At 42.5% G+C, this 20,272-nt stretch overlaps 2 protein-coding genes across 3 annotated transcripts; both read left to right on the forward strand.

The window, feature by feature from the left end:
* Positions 1–277: 277 nt before the first annotated feature.
* cxxc1b (CXXC finger protein 1b) lies at positions 278–4,460 on the forward strand. The gene is made up of 14 exons (XM_029150875.3): positions 278–441; positions 861–976; positions 1,079–1,179; positions 1,274–1,410; positions 1,750–1,905; positions 2,009–2,152; positions 2,246–2,356; positions 2,454–2,632; positions 2,850–3,057; positions 3,214–3,324; positions 3,412–3,461; positions 3,540–3,636; positions 3,751–3,903; positions 4,083–4,460. Exons 1-14 carry the CDS (start codon positions 439–441, stop codon positions 4,227–4,229), a joined length of 1,713 nt encoding a protein of 570 aa, XP_029006708.1. The 5' UTR covers positions 278–438; the 3' UTR covers positions 4,230–4,460.
* A 3,530-nt stretch (positions 4,461–7,990) lies between these two features.
* mbd1b (methyl-CpG binding domain protein 1b) lies at positions 7,991–17,793 on the forward strand. 2 transcript variants are annotated; one of them, XM_029151689.3, is made up of 16 exons: positions 7,991–8,142; positions 8,755–9,285; positions 9,538–9,678; positions 11,525–11,666; positions 11,808–12,085; positions 12,160–12,242; positions 12,362–12,402; positions 13,022–13,162; positions 13,259–13,339; positions 13,709–13,729; positions 13,832–13,918; positions 14,128–14,289; positions 14,371–14,553; positions 14,640–14,780; positions 16,074–16,184; positions 16,272–17,793. In XM_029151689.3, the coding sequence occupies exons 2-16, from the start codon at positions 8,927–8,929 to the stop codon at positions 16,740–16,742; spliced, it is 2,442 nt and encodes an 813-aa protein (XP_029007522.1). In that variant the 5' UTR covers positions 7,991–8,142; positions 8,755–8,926; the 3' UTR covers positions 16,743–17,793. The 2 variants fall into 2 exon arrangements, with proteins under 2 accessions (XP_029007522.1, XP_029007524.1); XM_029151691.3 differs by lacking the exon at positions 7,991–8,142 and adding an exon at positions 9,997–11,429 and having other exon boundaries at positions 9,155–9,289.
* Positions 17,794–20,272: the final 2,479 nt, after the last annotated feature.

Consider the following 20,272-nt stretch of genomic DNA (forward strand, 5'->3'; position numbering starts at 1 on the left):
GTGTGTGTGTGTGTGTGTGTGTGTGTGTGTGTGTGTGTGTGTGTGTGTGTGTGTGTGTGTGTGTGTGCAAATACATCATGAAATTCACCAAAACAACATTTAGAGATTTCAGCACATTTCAGTACCGTTATTTTTTGAAGACATTATATACATATTATCAACTTGTGTTTTGATAAGTCACAACTAGTGCAAGCACTGTGAAAGACGGTGACGTAAAGGCGTGTAATAGGTCACAATCCCGACTGGGGGCGATAGCGTGGCTTTGCTCGGAATAACGACCATCGAAGAAGAACATTGACCAATCATCAACGACAAGTTATGTCCGTGTAAATCTTGGCTCAACGCTAGCCAACAAGCTAATAGATTTACGGTTTTGCGTTATCATTTTCGACGCCCTACTGTTTATTGGTCGACGAAACCTTTTAAGCGCCTGACACAATGGTATGTATACGGTGGCTTTGTGTATGGCAAACATACGATTCAAGCGATTTAATTTGGCTATAACATTTCCGTAACTTCACATCCGACCGTAGCATGTTGTGATCAACCGAGTTGTTAAATGCTGCTAAACATTGATTTTGTTAATCCTGTACATCAAACATGGAAGTTAACGTTCACGTGTTTCAGTTTGTCGTAGTTGCAGCATAATTGGGCCTCAGGCAAACGTTCGCTGTAAACGTCTGTTTAACGGCTGCTATTGCTCACTGCTATTCGAGCTAGCTTAGACCTAAGCTAAGGTTTCTGTTTAAACAAAACGTTTATGATTATATGGATTATTACAGCGACTAGTGACTTCCGATTTATTTGTTATAACTAAATCATATATATCTTTTTTACATAACACGTACTCTACTTTCTAGGACAGTGAAATGTCTGACGCGGACCCTGCACCAGGGCCTGATACCAGTAGCTTGGAGGGGGAGAATGCACCGCTTTACTGTATTTGTCGGAAACCAGACATCAACTGCTTCATGATGTAAGTTCCATACATTAGCGCTGTTATTTTACTGACCTCATTGCTTTGCGTCCATACAGCAATGCTCAAACATTGTTCTGTATTTCTGATTGCTACCGACAGTGGCTGTGATAACTGCAATGAGTGGTTCCATGGCCACTGTATTAACATCACTGAGAAGATGGCAAAGGCGATCCGGGAATGGTACTGCATGAGATGCAGAGGTGATGGAAAAATTCTCCTTTTCACAACAATAATCATACTATATAAACGATATATGTTGATAAAACATCATTGTTGTGTTCTTCCTGTAACCAGATAAAAACCCCTTGTTGGAAATTAAGTACAGATCAAAGAAAAATCGTGACAAGGACTCTGAAGCTGAAAGATCTGACAGACAGTACAGCACCCCCAGCACTCCTGACTATAGGAGTGAAAGAAGGCGTGGCTCAAAAGTAAGTTTTTGGTATTGCCAGTAACTGGATTTTAAAAAAGAGTTAGATAAGGACACAAAGAACAATTTAAAAGCAGTCACAGTGTCCCTTAACCTCCTGGACATCTGAAGTTTGGTTTCTCACTTGGAGCGTCTACTAGTTCCTAGTCACTAGTTGTTAGGAACCCCATAGTCATTGCACATCAACCTAAGCTGATTATCACTTTAATGAACACTTTTATACATATTTGTTGATATGCCGCATTTGCTTTGGGTGGGTGTACTTACACCATAAACAAATTATGAATGTTGTTCTTTGACATTTGATGAATAATACCAACCTTTTTGTTATTCTCCTTAGGTGAAGCGTTCAGTGCGAATGTGTGGGGAATGTGAGCCCTGCAGAAGGACAGAGGACTGTGCCCAGTGTGATTTCTGCAAGGACATGAAGAAGTTTGGAGGCCCAAACAAAATAAGACAGAAGTGCAGGTTCAGGCAATGTGAGGTCCGAGCTAGGGTAAGTCCGCGTCCAGATTTTTCCTACACATTTCCAACAGTATCTGTACAGTCTCAAGTGGTTACATTGCTAAAGGTACAATCTGTTGCTTATTGATGTACAGAAAATGCTGCGTGTGAAAGAAGAAGAACTCTTGCGAGAAAGAAGACAAAATTCCCGCTACAGACGGCGGCGGTACTCTGACGACTATGACAGCGAGGCAGATCTCTACCAGAAGTACAAGGCGGCAGGGCTTGTTGACAGCATGGTACCAGAACACGCTGTTACATTGTGCTACTACTGCAACTACAACGTTTATCAATCTGTGCTGAGTCTCAGGCCTTCCTGTCCTTTGAATTAGGCATGGGGTAGTGATGATGATGACGATGAGCAGCCTTTCAGTCCTGTCTTGCGTAAGAAAGCTGTGAAAGTGAAGCATGTCAAGAGAAGGGAAAAGAAATTTGACAAGAAAGTAAGAGTTGTTCATTTGTCCAACTGTCACCTGTATTTGCAATTTGGCTGTTTTGGTGATCAATTTTGCTACCGTTTATTCTGCTTTACCTTTATAGAAGGAGTCTCGTCGCCATAAACAAAAGCAGAAGCACAAAGACAGAAGTAGACACAGTGAGAGAGGTGATTTGCGGGATAGCTCAGGGCACCGGCAGTGCCTGGGTCCCGGCTGTGTGGCGGCAGCAAGAGCCAACTCCAAATACTGTTCTGAGGAATGTGGCATGAAACTAGCTGCTAAGTAAGAACCTTTGTGTGTATTTATTAACATAGAAATAGTTTTCCAGACATTGGGAAACATTGTATAATATTCAATATTTCTGTCGAGTATGAAGAACATTTAATAACAGCTTGTTTTTTATAAGGTATAGTCTTTCTTTGTATTTAGCTATTATCAGACTACCATCAAGTGCTAGAAAAAAAATCTACATTTTTCTTTTGTGCATTTCGAACCACAGCCGAATCTATGAGATCCTCCCCCAACGTATCCAGCAATGGCAGCAGAGTCCCTGCATCGCAGAGGAGCATGGAAAGAAGCAGCTGGAGCGCATTCGCAGGGACCAGCAGAACGCTCGGCTTCGCCTCACAGAGATGGAGCGACGTTTCCACGAGCTGGAGGGCATCATTGCCAAGGCCAAGCAGCAAGCAGTTCAGCAGGATGAGGAGGTGAGCTAGCAGGAACATGCAGCAATATTTATTTGGTCCCACTGGTTTTTGTAGTTCTGCTCAGGGCAAGGGACACTGTTAACTGAGTGGACCTTTTATTCTTTGTAGCTTCAGAACAACAACTAAGAAACACTTGGACTTTGTTTCTCTTTATAGGTGAATGAAGGCGACAGCGAGGATACAGACTTGCAGATTTTCTGTGTTTCTTGCAGTCATCCTGTTAATCCGAAAGTAGCACTGAGACATATGGAGAGGTGCTATGCAAAGGTGATTATCTCAAATTTCCTTATGTCCTCATTCAGCATGAGAGGTATAGAATACTTAAAGCATCTTGTTTACTTACTTTGTCAACAGTATGAGAGTCAGACATCATTTGGTTCCATGTATCCTACAAGAATCGAAGGGTAAGAAAAAAACAAAAGTTCTTTTTTTTTTTTTTTATCTTGAAAAATTTTTTTTTAAATACATGTTCATTTCCACAGAGCAACCAGGCTCTTCTGTGACGTGTACAATCCTCAAAGCAAAACGTATTGTAAGAGGCTCCAGGTTCTATGTCCAGAACATTCTAGAGATCCCAAGGTCAGTGGCAGAGCCAGTATCATTTCCACAGTTGACTCAAAAAAAAAACCTGCAGTGTTTATGTTAAGTCTTTCATCTTCTGTGTTTTTTAATCCCCACTGTTGTGAAATCCAGATTCCAGTGGATGAGGTGTGCGGATGTCCTCTGGTGAAGAATGTGTTCGAGCTGACGGGAGAATATTGCAGAGTCTCAAAAAGGAAATGTAACAAGCATTACAACTGGGAAAAGCTCAGGAGAGCAGAAGTGGACTTGGAACGGGTCAGGGTGGTACGTGTCGAAAGTCAAACTTTAAAGTCTAATTCGAAGCGGTAAGGTTTGTGTTGCTGTGAGATGTAGGGAAGACCACAATAATGAAGGATTCAGAGCTCACTTTCCAATCTCCCTTAAATCTTCCCTTTTAAATAAATGAATTGAACCCTTACTCTAACGTACCTTTCTCCCTGCAGTGGTACAAGCTGGATGAGCTCTTCGAGCAGGAACGTAACGTCAGGACTGCGATGACCAACAGAGCTGGTCTGCTCGCTCTAATGTTGCACCAAACTATTCAGCACGACCCTGTAACGACTGATCTCCGTAGCAACAAGGATAGGTAGCCAGCATTGTCTGCATCTGTGGATCGCTGTACATAACAAGACTGAGGGTTTAGACTATTCAGATGAAAACTGATTGATTTTCTAACTAGATGACTATTTTGAAATGTTGCATTATGACTAACTGGTCAGTTGTTACTGTGTGTATGTGTATATATATTGTGTCAGAAAAACTATTACCCATAGAAAACAGTGTTTTGTCATGGTTAGCTTAAATAAAAGAATTTAAATTGCTGTGGATAATGTGTGTTTATGTGAAAGCGATGTCTGTAATTTTGTGTTGAGAACATATAAGTTGCATGCGATTCTTAACCTATCAAACCTTCTCAAGCACATTTCACCCCATCAGCTGGTGCTACTAAGAGTGAGTAGATGCAGCATGGACAGCTGATTAGTTCAGCAGGTAGTGTGAAGCCCTGGGACCCCTCATGGTGACAGTGGAACTATCTGAGCACATGAGAAGTCACATCTTTACTTCAAACAATAGGAACAACAATAGAGTTGTTTACTGGAAGCTCAAATCAGAATAATGAGACATCCACAGGAGCTTCTTCTCATCAGCAGGGATTTTAACTCCGCATCCCTGTCTTCTATCCCGACGGTCAACCAGTACCTGAAGTGCCACACTGAGGAAAACAAGACACTGGACTTCATTTTAAAGGAGGATAATTTACACCTATTGGATTTACAAGATTGGAATATTAAATTAAACGGCTTTTTTGTTGGACATGATATTTTAGGGAGCTCAGCCAGGAGGATTGGCCTGCGGCCTGAGGCAGAGGAGCTAGGGAGAGCGATGAAGCTCAGGATGCCCTAAACCACGGTTAAGATGAGTTCAATTTTCTTTTTACTATCTAAATTATGGGCTGTCTACTTCTTTCAGCCCAAAGCTAGCAGATGATGAGGGCCTTTCCAAAACAAGCTAGGTGTAAACCCAGGTGTTTAGTCTGTGTTCATGTCTGCGTGTGTAACTAAATGTCTTGTCTGTCCTAAGTGTTTGTAACTAACGACTCGTAGCGTCTGTATCTGCGTGTATAAGAGAATGTGTGAGACACTGATTTAATTAATTTAACAGAGTTAAATTGTAAATTAAGAAGGTTATGGAGAAAAGTGCTTGTTTAATGTTGTAATTGGCTTGTTTAGGAGGAATAATATGGCAGTTTGTAAAGTATGTAGAATTAAGAATGGGACTTAAGTATTTGAAACGTGTTCAGATGGTAGAAAATGGAACGGAGACGAATAATGAAGTGAAGTGTGAATGCAAACCCAGTGAAGTTTAGATTAAGAGTTTAGAAGAAGAGCTCATAGGACCCGTGACAGGGGGTCAAGAGGCGAGTCTGAATAGAAATCACCTTGCTCTCAGGACTGACACCAACTTCGAAGCCTAAAGGCTCAGGTGTGATTACGCGCCACTATGCCCTCTCAGGGGCACACTGGTTTTAACCTAGAAGCACAGCGCCTAGTTCAGGGCTGGAAATAGTAGCTACAGATAATGAGAAAAAAAAGCAAAAAGCAACACAATTAGTTTAAAGTAACCCTCCAAAAAGTCTGCCGTGATAAGCGAATTGAGAGAAGTCTAAAACCATTTCTTTACAGTCACGGTTCTGAGGTGTCAACGGTGCTAAGGATGTGACTTCTTATGTGCTCACACGTCCCAGTGTCACCATTCACACTACCTACAGAGCTAATCAGCTGTCCATGCTGCATCTACTCCCCTTCACAAAAGTGGCAAAGTGTTAGAAGAAAGACATATAAGTGGTAAACAAACGGATGTTTTACAGTATTTTAAAATAGAAGGAGCTCATAAGGAGATGACAGTCTCGCAATGAAAATAAAACCAACAGCACTCACGGTGGAGTCACAGCCGCCACTTTGAACCCACTATTATGAAAAGGCACAAGAACCAACTCTCTCTCTCCATTGCACTATGCTCTATGAACAACCAGAGCTTAGAGGACTATGGGAAATGATGGGAGGAGCTAATAAATGATACTAGTATAGTAATCCAATATGATGACATCATCACAGGCCCTCAAGGAGCAGCAGCTACAGTCAAGCTTCATGAAAGACTGCAAGGATGGTCTCAAGTTTCTTGTTCAGCACCACATATCACACGGCTCATAAAGAAAGGCATGAATCACCAGTTAGGTTAAGAATAGAATTAGAATAGTTTCCTTTATCATTTCCCCCCGTCCATAGGTGTTCTGTCAGTCACAGCACTTCTGTGATCCATCTTTTACAGGTAAAAAGACCTGGGAAAATGGAGGCTCAGAGGCAAACTGCCCTGCAGTATTACCTATACAAGAAAAAATAAATCAAGTAAATTAAGTAAAATTTTCACATTGCACAGTGATAATATAACCAGTGAATATTCACTGGGTATAAACCCACAATAGAACAAGAGCAACAACAAAGGAAATACACTGTGTGGGTACATAATGTGTGTCACTGCTGGATATGTTGTCCAGTCTTATGTCTGTGGGGAGAAATGACCTGCGCTCACGCTCCTTCCTGCACTGTGACTGTGGGTGTAACAGTGTGGTGCTGAAGGAGCTGCTTAGAGCCTCTACAGTGGTGCAGGGGGGGTTCTCCATGATGGATGTTAGTTTACCAACATCCTTCTGTCCATCACCTCCTCCATGGTCTCCAGTGTGCAGCCCAGGACAGAACCGGCTTTCTGAACCAGCTGGTTGACACCCTAAAAGGTCAAGATGTTTTAATATTTGTGGAATATTAGAACATATACAATATCTAATATCTGTGGAATACCTGTTGTTCACCCTGTGAACAACAGGTATATAAAGTGCTGCTGCAAACAAATATTCTCAGTCCGTCCTGTGTTTTGTCACCTTTCTGTGGCTTTGTTAACGCTGTGTTAACCCTGGATCCTGCTGCTTTGGACTTTGTTGTTCTTTTGGATCTTGCTGTTGGGATACATCATTTATTTCTAGAATTTACATAATTTAGGTTTTTATCATTTTAACAAAGGATCATTTACACCTATTGGATGTATAAAAAGATCAATCAGATTGGAATACTAAATTGAACGGCTTTATTGTCTGAAATGACACCGGTGACCAGTACTTAAAACACTAATTGAACTTGTTGGCTAATAGATTTGTTTAAGTCCTTCCCCCTACACGCCAAACACATCTCCAGTCCAGCAGTTTCACCCACGCCCACGCATTAACACCTCTCCACACAACCGCCTCTCCCTAACTTTAGATAAGGTGAGAAGTCCACCGAGGCAGCTCAAGCAAGGGAAGGCTGCAAGCCCAGACTATTCAGAACACTCTGAGTTTGAGTCTGGAGATCTGACAGTGGAGGCTCTCAGCAGTTCCTTCAGTATCTCAGTATCTTTTATCCTTTCTTAATTTCGGAACTCAACTTTTTTTTCCTGCAAGAATAAAGACAATACAAAAACAAATTTGATTGATCTTACACGATTCATTTTATTTTATGCTGTTGTATAGTTGATTTTCCCGGATGTGAGACTTTGCACCATCTATCAATGTCTGTCGCATTTTAATTAGCGAATGTAATATTTAAATATCACAGATAAGTCAAAGAAAAGGAAAGTAAGACAAGATAAATACCTCCTGTCTCCAGTATATTTCGAGGAACAATTGCATTTTAGCAGAAAAACATTATAAATACAAAAATATCTTTAATACGTTTACTTAGAAAGTCAGATATATTCGTTGGTGCTGTTCAAAAATACGGCGCGGTGTATCAGTGTTGTTAGTCTTAGTAGCTGGCGCCAGAGTCGACGTTTACGGTCAAGAGGGATTAACATCTTGCTATTTAGCCCTCTTTGGTTTTACGGCGGCTCAGCAGCTGGAGTCGTGGTAGCTAGCTACGTTAGCCATCCTCGTGTAGGAAAGTGATGACTGTAACTAAAGGACATTCCCCACTGGTGTGTATTTTCCCCCACCCAGATAATCGTATACATTTGTGAATTGTGATTACACAACTCGCGATTTAAATGAATCGTCTCGGTATATGAGATACAGTAGGAAGAACGCTGTAGATATGTGGCTAACTTGCTGGGCTACGACTTCATCAATCCCACAATGGGGGAATTATTTTGGTTACAGCAGCAGCATGACAATTTACTGCAAGTTCTACAAAGTTAGCTAGCATCATGTGTAGCATCATAGCTAGAGTGTGACTGAGAGAACCAGAATAATTTCAACAGTTAAGGCCAGCTGATTTAACGCTGTTTTTGCTAACATTGTGTACGCTGGCTAACATTTGTTACATCCCAGTGCAAGCTAAACAACAATAGACAGCACTTATCTGCAAAATCTAGTTAAATGTTTGAATATTTCATCCACATACCTACGACACAGTTCGGTAAAGTTTGCATTGCTATTGTAATTACATTCGGAGATAATGATACTTGGATATGTGCTGGGTTGTTAGCTGTTGTCGAGTTCAGTAGCACCGCTAGAGCTAAGGTTACTAGAGCAATCGAGGCACATGAGCCTTGTTTGATCTGTTTATTAACAAGAGTCTCATTTTCCAGGTTATATCATTAAACACTGAGCACCTGTCGTTCACCTGGAGATTGTACTGCCTGCCGAAGCCGGTTGGCTAAACACAGGTAGAATGAAAGCGCTTTAAATAGAACACAAGTTCGTCTGCGGAGCTCCAGGAAAAGACTTTACACCGTTGGTAATTTGAATCCAGTACCACCAATGAACAAGGAACGGCGTGAGGCTCAGGTATTTAGCAGGAAGCACGTGGAAGGAAATGTGGAACAGGACACAGACACTGAAGCACGAATCGCCTCTCAGCCATCACTCTCAGAGAGTCGGCATACGAAGAAAGCACCGGTAGAAGATTCCTCGGAGGAGGAAAATGACCAGAGTAAGGAAGCTGCTGGTGATCCTGGTGGTGATCCTCCTGTAGACTGGTTCGAACCACTTGAGGAGGATGATGACGATGACGATGGCAACAGTGCTTGTAACGACCCAGAAGAAGAAAGCTTGGCAGGAGAAAGTGAAATGAGTGAGAGCATTGCTGGCAGCGAGAAGGCCTTTAAAAAGACGAATCAGTAGGTGCAACAATGTTCTCTGTGGTTATGTTATACTTTTGAATGAGATTGAATTTTCTTGGAAACTAGTAGACAAATTATTATTTCACTATGGCCCCACAAGGACTGTATTAGTAAATAGTAGTAATACATATTTAGCACTTGTACTTGTTCTACAATATGATGTTAACATTTTCATGGATGGTGTCATGGGAACTCCTTACAAAGGGTTATAAAAACATGTGGAGCATAATTCCCTTCTCCTTTTTTCAGATTTCCTGCTGTCCGCTCCAGGCGATCGCGCCGTGATGAGGGATGGGTCGAATGCCCAGAGCTCGGAGAGGGCTGGAAACGCAGAGAAGTAATTAGGCGCTCAGGCTGCAGCGTTGGACAGACGGATACATATTATCTAGGGTAAGTACTATTCAGTTAAAAAAACTGGTTCCTTTTTGGTGGATAAAGCTGTTAGAGCTGTTGTATCTACAATTGAAATTGTAAAACACAATTGCATCTCTAACTGTAGCTATGTTGCAATGGAGTCTGCATTTATAATGCATATTATTCCCTTATTGTTGTTAGAGTTGTTGATTTAATAACAAGAGCAATTGGAATTTTTTTAACAGATTGATTCTCTATGTTGTTCTTTTTCCTGGATTGGACTGTGACTGACCCTGAGACTGTCTGAGCAGATTAAGAATATTAAGAATAAGAATGCCTTTATTTGTCCCACAGCGGGGAAACTGCACCGTACAACAGCTAGAATGAACACAAGAGGACACGAACAGAGTTGGAGAGAGATGCCGATTCTGAGATAGATAGTGGATAATGCACATTATGAGTATGATGCAGGAACAGAATACAGTGACCGAGCTAACATAAGTAGGCACAATACTGCATATACAGGTGAACAGCGTGAGTAGTGTATGGAATCACGGAGGGATTTTGCATGATATTGGACAAATATTGCACATGGAAGCATCTTTTAAACATAACCACTGATGTAGTGTGAGAGGTTTTGGACTGGGAGGTAGTTAACAGTCCTGATTGTACAGTCTCATAGCAGTAGATGGGAAAGCTGCGATATCTCTCCATTACACAGCGAGGGTGGCTCAGTCTGCTACTGAAGCTGCTCTCTAGAGCAGACAGTGAGTCCTCCAGTGGGTGAGAGTTATGGTCCAGGATGAATGTGAGTTTATCCAGGACCCTTCTCTCACCCACCTCCTGCACCGTGTCCAGAGTGCAGCCCAGGACAGAGCTGGACTTGTTGATGACCCTGTCCAGTCTCTTCCTGTCCCTCGCTGTGATGCTGCTGCTCCAGCAGACCACACCGTACAGGATGGCCGATGCCACCACAGGGTCATAGAAGGTCTTCAGGAGTGGCCCCTTCACTCCAAAAGACCAGTCTCCTCAGCAGGTAGTGTCTGCTCTGACCCTTCCTGTACAGTGCATCCATGTTATGAGTCCAGTCCAAGTTTATTGTTCAGATGCACACCCAGGTATTTATAAGAGTCCACTCTCTCAATGTCCATTCCCTGGATGTGCATTAGGAGTCACATCTTCACTAGCTACAACAGAGTTATTTATAAGAGGCTCAAAATAGAGGAATCTAAGAACTACACTCTTTTAGGACAAATATACATGCGATACTCCAAAAATTAGAATATTGTGCAGACCTTCATTCATTTCAGTAAACGTAGAGGTGAAACGAATATATGAAATAGACTCATTCAAATGCAAAGCAACATAGTTCAAGGTGTGATTCGTCATAATTGGGATCATTATGGTTTACAGGTCATGAAACCCCAAATCCACAATCTCAGAAAATTAGAATATTATGAAAAGGTTCAATATTCTAATCCAATCTTAATTATGAGAAATCACGGCTTGAACTGTGTTGCTTTGCATGTAATGAGTCTATCTCATATATTAGTTTGACCTTTTAGGTTGCACTACTGAAATAAATCAAGTCTTTCTCGAAAAATTATAATATCGTGCATCACCTGTATGTATGTGCTGACAGAGAACATGAGGTTGGCTGGTGGCAGAGTAGAAGATGCCCAGGATAGTTAGGTGGAAGCAGATGATTTGCTGTGGCGACCCCTGATGGGAACAGACAGGAAAACAAGAAGACAACACTCTTGCAGGGCAACAACCGGTGTCCCTGTGTACTTCTCGTTTTAAAGATTGAAGACAACATTAAACAACTTTGCCAATCATGACTTTTTTCCCTTTGCAAACATATGTGTGATCTCTTTTACAGACCAAAGGGTGATCGAGTGAGGAGCAAGGTAGAACTGCTTTCAGTGCTGCAAGGAGTCCTCGACTTGTCAAACTTTGACTTTAAGTCTGGAAAGTTCTACGATCGTGACACTCCCCCCATTAGAGTTCGGAACAGACTAAAGGTATTGGCCTCTTAATACTGCTTAAAATACTGTACACTGTCACTTTCTCACCTTCTATATTATGTGAAAGCAATCACTAGTGTGCGAAGCAATTACCCTCTGGGATTAATAAAGTTCTTTTGAATTTTGAATATCTGGTAGAAAAAGGTCAGAGAGCGGTCGTCGTCGGAATCCAGCTTCATGGAGAGAGGAGATGGAGCTGACACTCCGGACTCTAACCATAGACTCACCCCCAGCGGGTTGTCCCTCAACAAGCAGACAAGCTACTCTTCCTCCACTAGAGTTGGAACTCCAAACCAAGTGAGTCGCGAAAAGGATCCGACTGAGGAGGAGACAATTCGACTTCCTGTTCCTTCATCGTTCAGATTGCGTCCACTCCCCTCCATAAATGGAGATATTGGGACAGAGGACAGCACGCTGTGAGTGTGTTAAAAGGACTTAATGGTGGTGTGTTGCTCAGACACACTGTAATGTGTTACTGTGTTTCTTGCAGGGTCTGCGCGCGATGTAGCGCTTCCTTCACGGGCACATGGTACGACAAACAGAGAAAGAGGCCCTGCTGTCCCTCCTGTTGGGGTCCGTCACTTTTAGCGCTTAATGATTTGATGCGAACATAGTTTCAAAAATAAACAGTCACATTGTTAACATTTCACTTATTCTATGCTCATCTTTCCTTTTCCTTTTACCTTCGACAGCTTCGAAGACAAAGGAGCATCCAATGAGTCGCTTTAGAAAGGTAAGCATTGTTCAGCAACAACATTTTATCCATGTTAACTAAAATCCAGGTTTACTTCAGTCTATAATGCTTGGATTTTGAGTTTTTTTGTTTTTCGTTGAATTTGTTTGGCTGCTTTTATTGATCTACCAGTTTGAAACACATCTCACAAACATCTGGTAGAATAGATATAGATCTTCCTCTCCATAGCTGCTTCTGACAAACCATTAATGGAGACTACCAGGATGTTATATTGAATACGCAGACATCAAGTGTTTGTTACTGGTACAGTATGTGTAGGAGGCTATTTCAGCCTGTTGCACTTCTGTAATAAAGTAAGCCCCTGGGCCAGGTGGCACAGGTCGCCTTTCCAAAGCTACCATAAATATAGGCGTTGCGTCAGGAAGGGCATCTGGTGTAAAAACCTGCCAATAACAAGCATGCGACTCATTCGCTGTGGCAACCCCTGATGCGAAGACGACACTTCTATAATAACGTAATAAATCCCGGAGTTGGATTACCTAGTGTAGAGCATGCAGTCAGCTGTGGCATCCTGAAAGGGAGAGAAATGGTTTCCTTAAACATTTACACGTTTCCTGTACATCATCAACCTTCCCTTTTCTTTCTCGGCCGCCCTTAGTGGATCCCATGTGGGCAGTGTGTGGGATGTGCCAACACAGTGGACTGTGGACAGTGTGCCAACTGCAAGCACGGACTGCAGAGCCCTGAGTCCCGAAGACGCGTGTGCCGGAAACGCAAATGCATATGTCCCATCCGCAAGGTACTCTAACCACAGCACAGCACTTATGTATTTGGGTTTGTTTGTTCTGTTATGTTACCTTTACACACCTTAATGCCTTTTTGTCTTTTTGATTAGAGTCCTGGAAGTATAAGCTTTCTGCAGAGTACTTACAATGACACGCCTGAAACATTTGATGACACATGCATGAGCTTTCAGGTAATAATGCTTTTAAAACTTATTAGGTTTCAAATAGAATAGTAGAAGGTGATGTCCTCAAATTGGTCGTAGAGCCAGTTGTATTGTATTGTTGTGTTGCGTTAGCAGAGGACACAGAATCTGAAGGTTTACAGGAAAGCTCCTGTAACAAAATGGGATCCTGTAATGTGTTTTTGTAACTTAATGGTTTAGTAAAGTAAATCCCTTTTCAAAACATCCCGAAGTATTCAGAATCATGTGGGACAGGTGTGATCTGGGAAATACAAATCATGTGATTTTAACATTAAATCATTTAATTGAAATCATTAAATCATCACTAAGTCATATCGCAGTCGTTCTAACAAAATCTATTTCTATTTCATATTACAGAGTGAAGTTACAGATTCACAGGTAACCTTTAATGTAACACATAAACAAATGTATTACAATATTTATTTTATTACCACTTGGTAAATTGTCAGAATTTTCACTGATCATGGTTTATTGGTGCAGTTGCCGAGTGTGAAAAGCAGCGACAATGACAATGTCAATATGGATGTTGATGATGATGATGACTTTTCAACGGACGACGATGATGACGTGAGCTTTTTGGATTATATTGTCATTATTATTTTTAGACGCTGTCCTGAACAAAGTTGTTATTGGAATTATTAAAAGGATGAAAAGAGGACGTGTTCCGTTAACCTGGTGGATTAATAGACTCCGAACTGGCCTCTCCCTATTTGATTCTGAGCAGTTCTTCAGTGTCTGACTTCACTTTATCTTTATTCTGCGCTTTTTGTTTACAGTGGCATAAGAAGCGGAAGCGGCGCTCGTGTGGCGAATGCCAAGCCTGCCTCTGCAGGAAGGACTGTGGCACTTGTGACTTCTGTGTAGACAAACCCAAGTTTGGAGGCAGCAACAAGAAGAGGCAGAAGTGTCGCCTACGGCAGTGTCAGAGGCAGGCGATGGTAGGACCCAGACCCACCCCAGGGCTGTTCTCAACCATCCGCTGTGATTATGCTTTTTATTTGTGTGCTTTAATCCCACAGAGACACTTGCTGCCCTTCCAGATGGGACAAGGTGACTGCAGTCTAGACGGCTCCCTACTACCAGGCCGGCCCAGACCCCACTACACATACAGCCGCAAGCCGAATCAAATAAAGAAAAACCAAGGCCCACATTTTAACTTGGACTTCACAGACAACGAAGACGATGACGGTTACTTTCAAGAGGTGAGTGAAAAAGACCAGCCACTTCAGAAGTGAGTTGTGGCTATTGATTCATTTTGCTTCACTGTTTTTTTTTGTTTGTTTTTTAGATGAATTGGATCTCAGAACCAGCAACAGGTAGCAAACACTCCCATGAACCGAGCATGAGGGATCAGCAGGCACATTTCATTCAGCAGAATGGACTGTCTGACAGAGCCCCATATACCGGCAACCATAACAACTCCCAACCAGTAAGCTCTTTTCTTCCTCCACCTATTCCTGCGACTCTCCTGCTTTTGTCTGCACCAGTCAAAAGTGTATTAACTGTTGTGCTTGGTCGTGGAGCTTTTGTGTTTTTAGGTGTTGACTTTCCTACATCTGTCAAAGACAGTCTCACTTTTTTGGTAACTGTGTATCTGTATTTGCTGTCCAATGCTTGTCCTGTCTGTTTCTTTATTTATCTGTTGTCATGCTGTTCTTTGGCTGGTGGCTCTGGCTGAGTTCAGTGAATCCAGGCCTGGATCCAACTGTATTTTTCCAGGCTTTTTAGTCAGTGTTAACTTAACATAATCTCCAGTTCTAGGGGTTTTAATGATCAATTTGCTAATTTAATTTCTACATGCTCCTATTTGAGTATTTGAGTGTTTCAAATGTATTATTTTCGGGGCATTTTCCTGATTTTAGAATAGCTGTTAGCAGTTTAGATGCTGACATGATACAAGAGGGCAGATGGAGATGGTGGAATGACATGCAACAAAGGCTTTTAGACAAACTGGGCATGTTGCAATTATATGGTACGTGTCTTAACCACTTGGCACCAGGCCTTCCACAAAATTGAATTGGATGCCCTTATGAAGGAACACGTCGCTGCCAAGCTGTTTGCTCCCTGCTTGTCACCCCTCGCTTCTTGCTGTGTATTTTTTCTCGTAGTTTTGCCTTTGCCTTTGACTTGACCAAATGGAAATACTTGCTGCTCCAGGACACATTACTGCCAAAAGCCAAAGCCTTTTGTGTAAAAACTGGGAGCTAGGATATTGGTGCATTCTATTTTTTTAATAAGATCATTAACTCTAATTCTGATCTGCTCTCGGCGTTTTGTGTTGACTTTCTCTGGCATTTTCACCTAGGAAGATAGTCTATGTTGTATCTTTGCAATCCTGTGGTGTGAACTAGAATTTTAAATACAGCTGTTGTTGGATTTGCAGTATCTGCTTCGTGGGTGTGTCACGGGGTGTGCCAGTGTGGTTTATGGGGCTAAGTGCAGTGGTGCTTGCCTCACATCCCACTGTTCTCAGATGGCTGCAGTGTTTGGGCTGGGATCAAGCTATACATTTTATATTTAGAGCCCAATACTGCTCATTGATCATTATTGTAAAAAAGGCAGCAGGAAAATGTATAATCTTGATCTTTCGTGAGGCTTCTTAAGCCTTTAGTTTGGTATTTATAGAGTGGAGCACAGTCCATTATCAGGTGAATGATTTTTGCCTTGAGAGGTTTTTCGGTTGCTCTTTTCCCTCTCATAGTTCCTCACTTATCTGTTCCAGGACCAGCAAAGCAAATGGAATGCAGAGAGTTTACATCCAAACAGAAATGTTGAAAACCACGTTGAACAAGAGGCAGAGGAGGAAGAAAACGATGACGAGGAGCTGCCTATGGTCCGTGTCCTACTCTGACTCCAAACATTCCTTTTCTCAGGAATCCTAGTTAATAAAACCTCTTTTTCTTTCTCTCGTTGTCTGCAGATCACACAGATATTCAGTTTGGCTGATCAATCAGCAGGGAGCGGTGTGGATGTAGAAAGCCAGCTCATGAAACTGCTGCAGTCTCTGCGCACCTCTGTACTGCCAATCTTGTGGTATGCCATAATGGTGGAAGGGCCGCAGCTGCAGCTCCTCCAGTGCTGTAAGAAGTCCAGCATGATCGACACGATGGTTCTGATCGACCCGGGCTTCTGCTACCAGGTCACTGTTCAGAAGCAGCCGCTGCTGCCCACCCACCCATTGTACGACAGCTTCCCAGCACGCCTTACCTCTGCCAATGAGGTGGTCAATCTGCTCCTGGGGCTGGAGAAGTACGTGGTGTGCCAGGGACTGTCCCCCAGGGATCCGCATTCTAAAAGCCCAGTCATCTTAGAGCGGGCGTCAACGTGTGACTTCTTGGTCGATAGGACTGTGAGCGTTTGTAGTAATTGTCGAGCACTACAAGTAATTTGAATTTAGCACATTGACAACGGTAGAAGCCACAGGTTCCCTGGTCTCCTGTTGTCATAGTTATTTCTTTTAGTAATGAATCATCATGATATTCTACAGATTTGATTATTTGACAAATCACCAAAGGCATCCCATGGGAACCAGATGTGCTTCCTTCTGGACAATATGTTTTTGTCGGACTTTGGATCCACAGGAATCTTTAACTGTCACCATTACTAAATGTTTGAGTGGCCATGTTACTCAAAATTCTGTTTACATCATCTCAAAAATAAAGGTGGAACTGGCGTTTAACTGGATCTTCTTATTGGATGGGGCTCTCATGGTGCCCATGTTACTCACTGTGATATTTGAGACCTAATAAGCTACGAACTCTAGGACTGTTTATTGGTTTGTGGATTTGTGTATTACTGGCCCCAAAGTGACACCGTCACTCACGTATCCAGTGTGTGTAGTCCTTGTCAGGGCTGCGAGCACGCTGGAGCCGTCTCCGCTGGCAGCCGGGTACAACCTGGACAGATGGTCGGCATGGCTCCAGAAGACCGCTGCATCTTCAACAGTTGCAGTTTTATGTCCCGAAGGCAAAGAGTAATATGTAAACAAGTCAAAGATTGTTTCTTTGGTCTCCTTAGATTAGATCTTCTCAAATATTTTCTGATCAATTTGAAAAGACCCCCCCCCCCCCAAAAAAAACAGCCAAGAAAGCATAAGCAGTTTTAAACATTACCTCTCAACTTTTTGCAGCTACTTTCCTTCCTTTTTGTGTTTGTCACCGTTTAATTTACTACAACACTGTTTGATTTTATGTTTGTTTCAACAGAGTCATTTTTGACACTTGTCTTTTTACAAATCTTTAAATTAAACTGTTTTAATCCAAAACCACACTCGTATAGTTGTTCTATATCAACTGCATAGAGATATGTTAGACCTCCTGAATCTTGTAGTTGTTGCAAGTTGCAAAATTATGTAATTTATAATTGTATTGAGGTCATATTAGTAATATAATTTAGTCTTTAAATTGTACTTTGTGAGGAATTAAAACATGTTTTTTCAGTAATCGTCTTTGTGTCTTTGGAGGCATTGTTCAAATAAACCTCCTTTTTTTTTAAACCTTCTTTTTTGTGACATAAAAATTTGACCAACTACTTCTTTATGCCGACTGTATCAAACCGAAAAACAAATGTGGTGGTTTGAGGTGACGTGAGTGATAATTTTTATTATTAATTATAGAACAATTTACCATTGCTTCAGTGTTTTGGCTAATACAGTTAAATTAGTCTTAAAAATGATATGGCCTAATAATCCTGCACCAACATGAATGGATATTACAGTGAAACGTCACCATAGCACTATTGTTTTTTTTATGAACCAGATGTGTAAAACACCAACCTGATACTTCCTTAATAACGCTAATCCTAATTTGTCTTAATTAGTTAACAGACAGCGGGCTACGTCATACTGGATTATATGAACAATTCAGGGTTTACTTACAGCAGATGAAGTAACAGAACGAGCTGTAAATTTCATATTTGTCGTTAATTGTTCAGCTGCTGGGTGACAGCTTATTAATACTTGTAATGTAATTGCTAGTTAAACTCCCTCATTCCCCCTCATTTGTATAAATGTTAATTAGAATTTATTTTTGAGAAATTGTTTTCTAGTTATGTTATTTAAGTACTAAAGCTCGTTGCTTGTGTATTTTGTTCACTTTCAAACGCTCAGGAAAATACAGACAACCTATTATGGTTTTCTTTTCAATATACTTTTATTAGGTCTTGCTATTTGAACATATTTGAAAAAATCAGCATTTCTGTCAGCAGAACAATTACACTATTACATCTACACTTCGACCATATTGTTGTCCAGTGATTTCTGCACCTCGTACTGACGCTGTACGCGCGTGAGCTTCCAGCTGTACGTTCGCTCCCGCTGCCCAGCGTCATCGTGCGCGTGTCTGGACGACAACTGGATAACAACATCTGTGGGAGTCGATTAAGCGGCGCACATTGAAGGCATGTCACATCTGGGAGGGCCGTCGACGCTGCGCTGGCTCTGCGCGTGAGAAACGGAGGCATTTCATCCGGAGCGGAAGGGAAACCTTTCTCCCCCCCTTTTCAGAGCGGCTCCGCTCAGATGCGCAGGGGATCCGACGCAGCGGAGGTCGCGAGGCTGCTGGTGAATTACAATTGGGGGGACGGAGCCACGATGAACGACGGGCTTTTCTGCGCGTATTCCTCGGGTCAGCCTCGATAAATAAAACGGTGCTTATTGGAGGACGCTGTTCGGTTCTGCTGAGTCGCGCCGGAATGGTTTTGCTCGGCTTGGTTTTATTACAGAGGACCACGGAGACCTCCGAAGGCATCGGTCATGCTCTCCGGTAAGACGGGATTCGGCTCCAAGATGTCCTTCTCCTCCTGTCTGGGCGTATTATTTAAAAGCTGTCAGCACGCGCTCTGTGACGTGTTCTTAAAACAAACGCCATTTGCTGTTTTATTGATTAACATGACGCACATTTTCCCAGAAACCCCACATGTGTCAGTCGGCGAGACACCTGCGATATATATGATATTGTTTCCTCTAATTAGTCCAGTGTGTGTGTGTGTGTGTGTGTGTGTGTGCGTGTGTGTGTGTGTGTGTGTCGCCACGAACCGGTACGTTCGTCTGCAGCGACTATGCAGATGCAGGATGCCTCCGAAGCCGGGTTTAAGTGTGGGAACACATGCTCTGTGCCCCCCCCCCCCCCCCCCCTCCATTTGCTGAATAACGCGCCCGCAAATTGACACGGCGGGGACCAGGAATGCGTGAAAACAGACTCGCTTCAATATGTCGTATTGTTTCCCAGCGACTGTAAACAAGAGCGCGCCGTTCGTGTGACGTGTTAATTAAACGGCGGGCAGCGGCACAATCCGACCGCATCTGCGCGGATTCGCGTGGGATCCGTTCCCAGCAAAGTAGGTTCGATGTCACGCTGCTCGGTAATAACAACTTCTCCCTGTTGCTGCATTGTTGAGGAGCGGAACGGGCAGAACGCGCGGCGCTGCCGCGGCTGTCTGCTGGACCTTGATTGATTCCACTGTTGTCAGTGAGAACTGCTCGTTCTCATGCAGCCGCGTTAAGCCCTATTATTAACAGATTCCTGAACCAGGCTGTCTGTCTGGATGCGGGAAAAAAACAACAACAACGGAGGATTTGCCCCTTTTTTTCCTGCCAAGCGTTTTGAAAGTGCAGATGGTTATTTTAGGCTTCTTGTTCCATATGTGAATGGGTTGTTTCAATGCAGAGGAAGCAGCTGTGGATGAGACACTGTTGCCTTTCTATAAAGCCCTGTTGAGATGTTGTAACTGGGTGTTACAGTTCAGTCAGACACTTTGAAATTGGACCTTGGCCCAGATTGGTGCTAATACAGTTGTCTTCTGCAGTTTGCGTTAGGATGACACTACCTCGTTTGTGATGCCCTGAAGACATGGACTGACACAATTTGAGCATGTCGACTCTCAAACATGTAAGTTGAGTGAAAAGTCACAGACTCGCTTTCT

Source organism: Betta splendens, chromosome 5, assembly GCF_900634795.4.
Source record: "Betta splendens chromosome 5, fBetSpl5.4, whole genome shotgun sequence".
NCBI classification, from domain to species: Eukaryota; Metazoa; Chordata; class Actinopteri; order Anabantiformes; family Osphronemidae; genus Betta; species Betta splendens.